Source organism: Musa acuminata, chromosome BXJ2-4 (assembly GCF_036884655.1).
Source record: "Musa acuminata AAA Group cultivar baxijiao chromosome BXJ2-4, Cavendish_Baxijiao_AAA, whole genome shotgun sequence".
Lineage (NCBI taxonomy): Eukaryota > Viridiplantae > Streptophyta > Magnoliopsida > Zingiberales > Musaceae > Musa > Musa acuminata.
In genome coordinates, this window is record NC_088341.1 from 38670134 (window position 1) to 38682941 (window position 12808).

At 41.0% G+C, this 12808-nt stretch overlaps 1 protein-coding gene across 1 annotated transcript; it reads right to left on the reverse strand.

Annotated features, from left to right (window-relative positions):
- Positions 1–8528: 8528 nt before the first annotated feature.
- LOC135609189 (UDP-glycosyltransferase 73E1-like) lies at positions 8529–10510 on the reverse strand. The gene has a single exon (XM_065102286.1). It carries the CDS (start codon positions 10150–10152, stop codon positions 8671–8673), a length of 1482 nt encoding a protein of 493 aa, XP_064958358.1. The 5' UTR covers positions 10153–10510; the 3' UTR covers positions 8529–8670.
- Between the last annotated feature and the right edge of the window lie 2298 nt (positions 10511–12808).

Below are 12808 nucleotides of genomic sequence, written 5' to 3' on the forward strand. Positions count from 1 at the left end.
GGGAGATTCCCCCCAGGTCCCAGGCCCTCCGGAATATGACCGAGGAGTGGCTGGTCGAGGCGGGTCTCAGCCCGATGCCTCTGGGTACGTTAGTCGACGCTTGGTTCGGGTATTCGCGAGGTTCACCCTTGGTGCTGACGCTTTTCTCATCTTTTACAGAAATGGTGAACCTTCGGTCGCTCCTTGGAGATGATGCGCCGCAAGCCCCTCCCCCAGCACCGTCGACCGACTCGCAGGCCCCTCCTCCAGCGCTGCCGACCGACTTGCAACCCGGCTCGAAGGATGCCCCACTGGAGGTGGAGGCCGGGCGCTCTCGGAAGAAGGCGAAGGCGGCGCCATCAAAGGGGGCTGAGGAGGGCCCCCGTCGGGGCGAGGCTGGGCCTAGCCGGCGTTCGACTGGGAAGGATCCGTGGCCACCCTCCGTACGCGACTTGTGCCGACTACCAGCCGAGGACGGGGAGTCGTTCTTGACGCGGCTGGTAGTGGAGGCTCCACCCGGGAGGCCTAGCGACCCCTTGGTCGCCCGCTGGGGTGGTTTGTCCCAGGGGAACAGGGTGTGGGCCGGAGGGGACCCCACCGCAACGTTCCTTCGAGGCGCGCTGCATCCTGACATGGCTCGGGATTTGTACGTCCTTCCCTCGGAGGCATTGCTTAATAAGTCTGCCCAATCTTTGATCTGGGTAAGTGCTTCCCTTCTTGCTTTAATTAGTTTTGTTCGTCTGACGCTGCCCCCTTTTAACCCGTCCTTTCCTTTCGTAGATCCTTCATTATGCGACGGCCCTGATGGACAGGGTGCGTGAAGCCGGGCAGATCATCGGGGGCCTTATCAACCGTAATGCTGAGCTCCACCGCCAGATTGAGGAGGTCCGTGCCGGGGCCGGTCCGTAGCCTGTGGCAACCGCCGAGAGGCGCGCGGCGGAGGCAGCTCGCCTCTCGTCGGAGCTTGAGGCCTCGAAAACGGCGAACGAGGAGCTCCAAAAAACAATGAGGTTGGAGCGGGTCGAGCTCCGCCTGTTGAAGTCGGAGGTGAGCGCCCTCAGCAAGAAGCTGGAGGGGGCGAAGGCCGAAGCGAGAGCGGTCTCGGAAGCATTAGCGGAGGAGCTCCTCGAGGCGTATAAGAGGTCCGAGGGATTCGAGCTCGGGCTCACACGGACGGGACGGGTATCCTTTGAGTATGGATACCGGGTTGCCACGTCCCGCTTCCGTGCTCGTCATCCTGGCCTCGAGGTAGAGGAGAATCCCTTCGCTTCTTACCCCGAGGATCAAAGGGTAGACATGCCGGAGGAGGTCCCTTTCGACGATCGACTGGATGCCCCTTGAAAGGGGTTTTGTATTTTTGTTTTTCTAAGGCGTTCAGCCTGATTTTGTTAGTGGGGGTCAAGTCCTGTAAGCTCTTTTTTTTGAAATGGATGAAAAAAGGCTTTTTTCCACGCATTTGGCTCCTTGCTTTTCTGGTCGGCAAACTCCCTAAGCAAACTCCTTACGGTTGTATGACTTTCTTTGCCTCAAACGAAGAATTTCTTAAGGTTCTGGACGTTCCAGGTTCTTGGCAGGGAGGAACCATCCAATCTCGCGAGCCGATATGTGCCCGGTCGGATTATCTCGACGACCCGATAAGGCCCTTCCCATTTGGGGGCCAGCTTCCCCCTAGCTCTGGTCGGGTCGCTGACCTCGGTCTTTCGTAAGACCAGGTCGCCTAACTTGATTGGTCAGGGTCGTACATTTCTGTTGTAGATCCTTGCGACGACTCTCTTGTACGAGAGGGCCCTCAGGTGTGCGTCGGCGCGTCGCTCCTCGAGCATGTCGAGGCTGGCGCGAAGTCCTTCGCTCGAGACTTCCTCGTTATAGCTCCTTGTCCGAAGGGTGGCGATAGCCACCTCGGGTGGCAAGACTGCTTCGGTCCCGAACGTCAGGCTGTACGAGGACTCTCCGGTCGCGGTCTTGGGAGTGGTTCGTAGTGACCATAGGACGCTAGGGAGTTCGTCGGTCCAGACCGATCGGGCCGCGGACACTCTTCTTTTGAGTCCGTCCAAGATGGACCGGTTAGTTACCTCCGCCAGCCCGTTCGTCTGAGGGTGGGCCACCAAGTTGAACCTTAGCTGGATGCCCTGATTGGCACAGAACTCCCGGAACCTCCTACCGGCGAACTGAGGTCCGTTATCTATAATAATGGTTTTGGGCAACCCGAACCGAGTCACTAGGTTTCTCCACACGAACTTCTCCATTTGATGCTCCGTTATTGTTGCCAACGGCTCGGCCTCGACCCACTTTGTGAAATAATCCACTCCCACGATAATGTACTTCCGTTGCCCCGCAGCCGGTGGGAAAGGTCTGAGCAGGTCCAACCCCCACTGTGCGAACGGCCATGCGCACGCGATGGAGTTGAGTGGGACAACGGGCTGTCGGGGTGCGCGGGCATGTTCCTGGCACGAACTGTTGAATCTCGTATTTTGATGATGAAACCAATTGATAATTATGTTTATGTTTAACTCCATTTTGAGTGATGCAGGTCTACTCGATCAGGATTAGACAATTAAGGCAGGAGGAATTGACGTTGCACCGGAGGAGATCACGTTAGGATATTGGATGGCAGAAGGCTTCGGACGTCGGGCATCGGGCCAAGAGCATAATTGCGCCAAGGATATCGGCGTTACGGAGGTCAACCGCCGATTGGGCAACAAGCCGCAAGAGAGGAAGATGCACCGAAGAATTGGACGAAGCGCCAACCAATGACGTGCCGGGCAACAGAATGTCAATTCGCTTTATAATAATTGTCTAGATCGGAGTAGAGTTTTTGCTTGTGTGTGCAGGATTAACTACGATAACGACGAAGACATAAAGTAAAATAAAGTGTCGGAGTCAAGCACGAAGGATTCATTGCGAGTTCGAGAGTTCGACGGAAGTCCGAAGGTTCATCGGGAATGCTACTGGAACTAGCCAAGAATGAGTAGGGAGCTTGCCGAAGGGTTTTTCGGAAGCTCGCCGGAAGGTTCGTTGGAAGTTCGCGGAGCTCGCCGAGAAAGATCAGAGCTTGCCGAAGAAGCTCATCGGAACTCGCCAAGATCAAATCGTGAAGTCTAGGAGCTTGCCGGGAGTCCGCAGAATGGTTTCCGAGAGTTTATCGGAAGACCGCCGGAAGTTCGCCGGAAGTTCGCTAGAAGAAGTCTTGACTTACGAACTTTGTAATAGCTTAGAAAATGTCTTTAAATTCGTAGTTAGCATGTTAATTAAGATTAGGATTAGGTATTAATTCTATAACCCAAGTAGGGGCCAATTGGGCCCGAGTTCGGACTGGTTTGGGCCAAGTTTGGAGCCCAACCAGTGAGCTGAATTGGCCTAGGCGGTGGCACCGCCCAGCACCCGAGAGCTGGGCGGTAACACCTCCTGGGCTGGGCGATGGCACCGCCATCATCGAGAACATAAGAGAATTCAAAATTTTTGAGCCCAAATTTGAATCCTCTTGAGGCCTATAAATACCCCTCAAGTCTCAGCCGAGAACACAACTTTTTGAGCAGCAATTGTTTGAGAGAAAAGTCTTAGAAAAGTCTTTGCTAGTCTTGTCTTCAATTTGCTAGTGTTCACCTCCTTCTTTCTTGCTGAAAATCTGTAAGAGAGTGAACCGCTTGTAAAAAGTTGTAAGAGGGGTATTTGCCCTTCCATTTCAAGAGATTTGCTAGTGGAAGGTGGGAGCCTCATCGAAGAGGGGCCTCGCAAGTGGATGTAGGTCATTTGACCGAACCACTGTAAAATCAGCGTAATCTCTGGTTTGCATTTACTTATTGTCATTTATATTACTGCAAACCATTTGCACTTTAATGCTCTACTTCTTTATCTCCGTCTTACTTATCTCTTCAAGTTAAAACGCAATCGAAACGGTTTCAAACGAAAACGTTACTTTTATCGTACGAAGTTTCCGAAAGTGTTTAAATCGTCAAAAGTTTATCACACTTTACCGCTGCACTAATTCACCCCCCCCCCCCCCCCCTCTTAGTGCCGCTCTGATCCTAACAATTGGTATCAGAGCCCGATATTTCTCATTTCAGATTTACACCCGAGAGAAATGGCTCTTCATGGCTTTCAAGAGGGCTTATCGGTTGTTCGTCCACCGTTGTTTAACGGATTGGACTACACTTATTGGAAAACTCGAATGAGAGTTTTCTTGATTTCTATGAATTTGGATTTATGGAATATCGTTGAAAATGGTTTTCAACTTCCCTCTAAACCGATGAACGAATGGTCGGATTTGGAGAAGAAATATTTTTCTTTAAACGCAAAGGCTATGAATGCCTTATTTTGCGCTTTGGACAAAAATGAGTTCAATCGGATTTCTACGTGCGAAACAGCTTTCGTTATTTGGCAAACACTTGAAATCACGCACGAGGGAACTAGTAGAGTCAAAGACTCGAAAGTTAACATTTTATTGTATGATTTTGAGCTTTTTCAAATGCAACCAAGCGTGACTATAGGCGACATGTACACCCGTTTCACGGATGTCGTCAATAATCTAAGAGTTCTTGGTAAATCTTTTTCGAATTTTGATCTCGTAAGCAAAATCTTAAGATCCCTTCCAAAAAGGCGGGATTCTAAAATAATCGCAATACAAGAAACAAAAGATTTAAATATTTTTCCACTTCAAGAACTAATTGAGTTGTTGATGACATATGAAATGGTGCACAATGCACATGATGAACAAAATCACCTTCCAAAGAACAGGAAGGATTTGGAACTCCGGACAAATGGATACCACTTGAGCAATGACTCAAGTGATGAGGACAATGATGAACTTGAATTTCGAACACTAAATCTTAATAAGTTTATTAAACAAAAATCTAAAATAAACAATAAACTTGAACGGAGGAAGAGGCCAAAGAAGAGGAAGGCAACCAAGGATGAATCAAGAACTTCCAAAGATGAAACGACGAATTGGGCTTTAACGGGCTTCGACTACAAGGTAAGTAACTCAACTCTCTTGAATTATTTTGAAATTACTTGATGTTTTCCATAATGCATTTTCTCTTTTCTTTTGAATAATTATTTTTCTTGAAAATTATATGTTTTATGTTAATAGAATAAAATGTTAGATTTAAATAATCATATATATGTGCTTGAGAAGCAAGAATGTGTATTTTGATGATTTCCATATTAACCTTCAATGATGATGCATGGTTTTTATATGGAAGGCTTGATGATTTTTTTTTTTAAACCTTGTCTTTGGTTTTCAAACATGATGTATGTTTTTGACATAATAACAAAACTTGAGCATGCTAATATAAAGTCAATCACATAAATTAAAACTAAAGAAGTTTTAGTTATATATAAGAATCATTCAAAATTATGTTGAATGAAACCATTGCATAATGATGTAATGAAAATATTAAACATTTTGAAACCATGTTTTAGTGTCATGCATAATGATCATGCTTAATAAATTTTGAAATTATGCATATGAATCTTGTGATTTATGGATTATTGATTTTTACCATAATGAAAGTACCTTATTAATCTTTGTTGTAATAAATCTTACACTTTCGGTTTTAAACATTATACATGTTTTTATTTGGTATAAGTGAAATAAAATCATATGAATTGAAACAACTAAAAAGAGGAAAATATTTTTTCCTTGAAAAATTATTTTTCTCTATCCTATTGATCTTGATGTTTATTATGATAAATCTATGTATACCATTTTGAATCTCTTGAAAGTAATGTTGATATTTTGATGATTTAAATTTGAAATGAGTTTTATCAAAATCATGATATTGATTTCTTGGAATAACATGAGATTACCTTTGATGATCATTTTGATTCATGGAATTTTGGATTCATGACTTGGTCTTACATTTGTTTATGAGATGGTTGAAATCTTTGTACGTTTGAATTCTTCCCTTCTCCTTTCAATTTATGCATATTATATGTTAAAGATTTAAAACCATGTTTTGGTATCATGCATATCTAAGAAATATTGATGTGACAAATTGAATAAGTTGAAAATGAATGATGATTTTTCTCTTGAATATAACTTGTGATATTTTTTATATAAATCATCATTTTGATTTCTCGACATTCGATACATGAGATTTTATTATAAATCAAAATTTCTCATTAATCGATCTTCTACGATTTTACTTGCTATTCTAGGAGATTTTCTAAATGAATCATGATTTTTCCTTGTGAGTTCTTGCAGTTATTACTTGATTTTTCTTTTAAAACAAGATCTCTTCTTTGTACTCGTATGATTTTTCTTGATATTTTATTTAAAGAAGATATTTACTATATGAATCATGTCTTTTGGTATTCAAATGATTTTATCCTTCATGACATGATTTCTTTGTATTTATGGCTTGCATGGCTTGAAATGTTTTGGTATAATGCATGCAATGATGAAATATTCATAAAGTTAAAATGATGTATGCAATACTTATGATAATGATGTACATGATGTATTTATTGCATATGATGTGTATCATGAATGCTTTAAATGATGAATGTTTGGTATCATGATCAACATGTTGATAAATGCTTAAAAATTTTAATGTTTGAGTATCATGTATGATATGCTTATTAATGATGATTGATTTATTTTTCTGTATCATGCATGAAAAATAAGGTTATTGAAATTGTGTATGTTTTAATTTGAATATATAATGATGCACAAATAAGAATGATACTTACCTTTGTCATAATATGAAAATTGATATAAGAGTCTTCCCTTCTTTTTGACAATGACAAAGGGGGAGCAAGAATTTCTAACGTGGACATCATGAAAAGAGGTAAACTAACTAGCTTGCACAATTCAAGATGAAAGCAAAAATTGCACTTCTCAAAAGAGAAGATGCAAATGTAACATTTGCCAAATTGTTTGCATGTCTCATGTAAAACATTATCTCTTGCTAGTTTGACATTTTTGCTAGCTTGTATGTTGCAAAACTTGATCACTTTTTCAAACATTTTGCTAGCTTACACTTTGCAAAGAAAGCAAAAATGACACTTCTAGAAGAAAGAGCTTGTTATTTTGAACATCACTAGCTTGCCTATCTTAAGAAGCAAAACTTGCAACTTGCACATTGCAATAGGAAGCAAGAATTATGAGCTTACACAAGAAAGCTATCTTGCATTTGCTTTCAAAATTTTTGCTAGCTTGTATATTGTGAAACTTACATGTCGTAAAAATTGTGAGCTTGTAGTCTAAAGAGAAGCAAAAAGTTACTATCTCAAAAGAAGCAAATGTGCTATCTTGCCTATCTTAAGAGGCAAAAATGCTAACTTGCACATCTAGCAAAACTTGACAAATTTGCATATTTCAAGAAGCAAGAGTTGCTTTCTTGAACATCTCAATATTGCTAGCTTGCATGATGTAGAACTTGCTATCTTGAACATTACCAAAAGTGCTATCTTGTATGCTGTAAAACTTGCATATCTAAAACTTGATAGCTTAAATGTCCTAAACATGATGCATTACTTGTTAAATTTTCTAGCTTCAAAACTGCATGATGATAAAACTTAATATTATGTTTTTCATGCAATGAGTTGAACTTATATTACAAACACAAAGAATAGTTGTACTTCTCCTTTTTGTTGATGACATTAGCGTCGAGTCGATATCGCTTTGAGATGATGGTGTAGTTGAGGTACCTAATCCACAAGATGCTTAGTAGGATGTGACTTATCGTATGATTATCCACATGTCAATCTCTCGAGAATTTATTTCTTGATGTTGCTAGGGTCTAAAGTTTAGCACCTAGTAATATAATGTACAATTGGAGCATGATTGAAGGCCTTATTTAGGCTAAAATTGGGCTTCATCTTATATAAGATGTGAGTGAGTCTCAAGTTGAAGTAAGACACATTGGGTAGTCATGGGCTTTCTGAGAAACATGCAAAGCCGAGATCGCTTACGTCTCAGCCCAAGATGTTATCCATTAACACTCACAATTTTCCTATCATAATCTTCTTCTTGGTTGGTTAATTATACTCTCACACCATTTTATGAACAAAAAAAAAATGCAATTCTTGGTTTGAGTATCGATAAAATTTGGTCACAATTTTTAATATATATATATATATATATATGTAAAAAAATATTTACTTGTAATCATAGCTTGACACAGGACGACGGTCAAACCATAGCCAACAGTGCAGTCACGAGCAAACCTAAGCTACTCACTTGAAGTCAGACATTTTTATGTAGACTGATGTACAGTGAGTCATGCTAATCCAAACATCATCAATAACATGGGTGGCTTCTCCAATGAACTTCGTTGGGTGTGGAAAAGAAAAGAAAAAAATCTATTAATCGAAAATATATTCCCAATGAGCTTAGTCGATTGTGCATCGTATTACTTTCTATTATTCAAAAATGTTAACATGTTTTATTCTAGACCGTTTAAGAAGTTATCGATGCTAACGGTGACATACGTTATTATGGTTTTGATTTCAACACAATAATAAATGAAATTTTGTGATTTGAAGATTTCAAGAATTCTTTTCTTCGATGGAAATATTTTTTTTTGAAATATAAAATGCTCGTCGATTAAACAAACTCGTAAATCAAATTTTACGATAAGCAGAAGGATTATTTGTTTGAGCTTTCTAAAAAGACATATCGATCTCAACATAGAACGCTTATTTTTAGTTGGCACGAAAACAGGACACATGCGAATAGCTTCTTCCTCATCCTCGTGCTTGATCATGGTGCGATGCATAATGGATCAACTGTGTCACGTTGGCATAAGATGAGCCTCCTACTTCCATTGCCTCCTTGGCCTTCCTCCCCAGCTCTCTTGCTCTCTCCCGTCTCCCTTCTCCTTTCTCGCCTCCGTCCATCAGTCGCGAGATCGCCTTCTCTATCTCTTCTGCGCCTACGTGGGCGTCGGGCACCGTCACGCCCACCGCCACTCCGGTTCGCTGAACGTCCACGATCAGCCTCTCATTAATGTACTGGTCGCTGCTGAAGTGAGGCCATGTCGCCATCGGCACGCCCTCCGACACCGCCTCCACCACCGAGTTCCATCCGCAGTGTGTCACGAATCCTCCGATCGCCGGGTGCGACAAGATCGCCGCCTGAGGCGCCCATCCCTTGATGATAAGTCCCTTGTCACCGACCCTCTCCTGGAAGCCGGCGCCCGACAACCACTTCTCCACCTCAGGGGACGACGCATCGACCTCCTTGATCACCCAAAGGAAGGCCCGGCCGGATGCTTCCAGCCCACGCCCTATCTCCAGTACCTGAGCCGGGCTTTGGCGGACGATGCTGCCGAAGCTGACATAGACGACAGACCTCGGCGCCTTCTCGTCGAGCCAGCGAAGGATTCGATGTTTGTCCACGGACGCCTTGTTCCCTCTCGCGGCCTTGTCGTCCGGATCCTTGTTCGACAGCGACAGTGGCCCGATCGTCCAAACCTTCTTCCCCTTCGCCTCTCTGCTGTAGCACTCGACGTATGTGGCCTCCAAGGCTTCAAACGTGTTGATCACGAACCCATCCGCGGCCGTCTCCGCCTCCCAGAACTCCTCGCGGAACTTTTCCCACCCCGGCATGGTGATGAACCACGCCATCTGGGCCATGCTGACCTCGAGCCGGTGAGGCAAGCCGGGCACGTCAAAAGGCTCGAACGGGTCACCGATCCGCTCGTAGATCTTGTGCCGTAGGATCATGCGTACGCACAGCATATTCAAGCAGGAGGGGCCGTGGAAGAGGAGATATGGCATCCGGAGCTCCTCGGCAACTCCCTTCGTCCAAGGATTACATGAGTCAGCGATCATGCACGTCGGGGGTTGCCGCTGGGCTCGAAGGTGCTGCGTAAGGGGGTGACGGAGAAGGCATGTGGCGTCGTGAAACTGTTTTATCAATTCATAAGAAGGCAGCAGGTCGATTCTCTCGCACCCTTGGGGAAGTCCCGCTTCGGCGCAAGGGAAGGTAAGCTCGACGAACTCGACCGCGATGCCGGCTCGCCTGACGCGGCTGACGACGGCCTCGGTCCTGGCAACGTTGACGGGGGTGGTGATGAAGCTGACGCGGGCGCCTCGCTCGGCGAGGAGGACGGCCATGTCGGCCATGGGGATCATGTGCCCCTGCGCCAGGAAGAGAACCAACACGAAGTGAGGCCTCGTCTTGCTTTCGCCATTACTGGCGGTCGGCGCGTGGTGGTGTTGCATGACGAGAACTAGAGAGCGCTGATGCGACTCAGAGCTGACATACACACCCGCATATGTAGAGTGAGATTCGTTGACCACCGAGTGAGCGGCTGTCGTTGGCAAACGGTGAACAGTAAACTGTGGCAAAGCAAAATCAACTGAGGAGAAGGTTGAGAAGAAGTTATGGGGAGCGAGAGGAACATGGAGGCCACCGTGTTTGACGACAATCTTACAGTAAGCTCGTGGGTTGTCAGACCTGCCTTCTTTGTTGCCATGATCGCCACGGCGATGTGGATCTCATGGGCACTCACTGCATCGGGGGCTTGTCCCAGTCTCAATACCGAAACGACGTCTCAATACCGTTTAGACGAGAAGAGAACCCAGAGTTTTCTTGAAGCTGTAGCATCTTTAACGAGGGAATCTTTGACCGAGTACAAGACAAAGACTGCTAGAAGATCTCTAATGTCTTATTCTATTTGCAAGTCGTCTCCATCGAGATCTGAGTCAATTTCTAAATGGAAACGGGATGGTATGGGTGAAGTCACAATATATGAGATATACAAGATTTTCATTAATATATGTGGAAAGAAAATATAAAGAAATTGTGTACCAGCCAAGAACAGAAAGATCATAAATTTCCTTTTCTTATCATCTTTCAGTTTATCATTTTTTTCATGTTTTCTGTACTATTCTCTCCATCATCGCTTTTCATCTCACATAAAAACTTCTTTATATATAAGATTTTTTTAGTTTTTTTTATAAGAGTGCCGTATTAGAAGTTTAATAATGAGTTAACTTAGTGTCTATGTAAAAAATTTCCAATTGGTCCATGGTCTTCCTCCCAATGAGCGGGCTAAATAATTATAAAAATAACATTTATGATGATAATTATATTAATTATCCTATGTAAAAAAAATAAAAATTTGTATTTTAGTAATATGAGATATCTCCTTAGTCTATATCTCTTTGTCTCAATAATTGTAAAAAATAACAATTATGGTAATAATTATATTAACTATTCTAACTAAAAAACCAAAAAAAAATTTATGTGAGATTTAGATAATAAAATTTGCTGAAGATTATGATAAGATAATAAAAGATTGGAAAAAGGTTTTATTTTCATTTTGTTCTAATGTTTGATCAATTAAATGAAAATTAAAAATGATAATAATTTTCACCATAAATTGTTTTGTAATCTATATAATAACAATAGGAGAGGATCCAAACCATGGATTTCAAATGCTTGATTGCTAGTGATCACCATAGATTGAATGGGTCAACATAAATAAATTGTATTATGCAGTAGCCAATGGATCAATTGCCTTTGGCTCCTGAAACAATGCCTTCGGGCCATTTGACTTCTCCCAATCTATTTGAGATGGGTCATATAATAATCTCTCCTTCATGTGCATAGCTTAATACAATTTACTTAATTTTCTACTTCGGCATCATATCTCTTTTTTAACTGCTTCTTCAAAGCTTATATGATCTAAAATAAACAAAACAAATATTGAATCATAAATTTTTGTTAGTGATCTGAATTTTTGGGATTTCATCTGAGAAATCATTTTATGAATCTTAATTGTTACTAGATAAGGTTGACGATAAACTTATTGGAGCTGGATCTATCACTTGATTTTATGGAGTATTGAAATCTGAAATTATTTTTCACATTTATTGATCTTCCAATTCTAACTTATTCTTTCATCAAACATAATATTTTAATTAATAATAAATTTATTACTAATAAGATTATACAATCGATACGCTTTGAATTATAAGAAATAACCAATTAAGATATATTTTTTAGATTTATGAATTTACCAAAGCATAAGTAATATAACAAAAAAAATTCTTAGATTGCTTACTCTTGGCTTTATATTATACCAAGCCTAAAAAGGAGTTTGATTCGTAACAACTCTTTTTGATAAAATATTTAATAAATAAACTGTTGTTGTAACTGTTTTTGTTTCTGTCAAAAACTGATTTAGAAGATGTTTTCTTTTAAGCAAACTTCTTGTCATTTCAATGACAGTTCAATTATTATGTTCAACTGTATTATTTTATTCTAGTGTATGTGGTGCTTTTAATTATCTATAAATATTAAAAAAAAAGAATTAAACTTGTTAGATAAAAATTCATCACCTTTTTCTGTTCGAAGTGCCTTTATGCATCTATCACTTTGTATTTCTATAAATGTCTAAAATTTTTAAAAATTATTAAATATTTTAAATTCAGTTGTAGAAAACATAGCCTAGTTATAACCATTAATAAACAATAAAACATATTGACTTCCACTAAATAATTTTATATTCATAGGTCCATATAAATCGGTATTAATTAATTTAAGACAATTAGATACTCTTGATTCTTTTCCAGGGAAATAATTTCTTACTTTGTCATAAATGTATTCTTCATATACATTAAGTATAATAATTATGTAATCATTTTTTTTATTTAATAACCTTAAACCCTTAATATTAATGTATCTATATCTTAAATATCATAAATTAAACTCATTTGTTACAATAAACGCATACTTTTCAATATTTGAAACATTAAGTAGACAAATCTTGTTTTACATAATGTAACATTTATTGTAATCAGATCATATTTTTTTATCTTTAATACTACATGAAAAATCATCAAATATAATTGAATATCCATCATTTATCAA

Excerpts from the sequence above, each read along its gene's own strand:
- LOC135609189 (XM_065102286.1), bottom strand. The coding sequence starts at position 10,152 with ATGCAACACCACCACGCGCCGACCGCCAGTAATGGCGAAAGCAAGACG.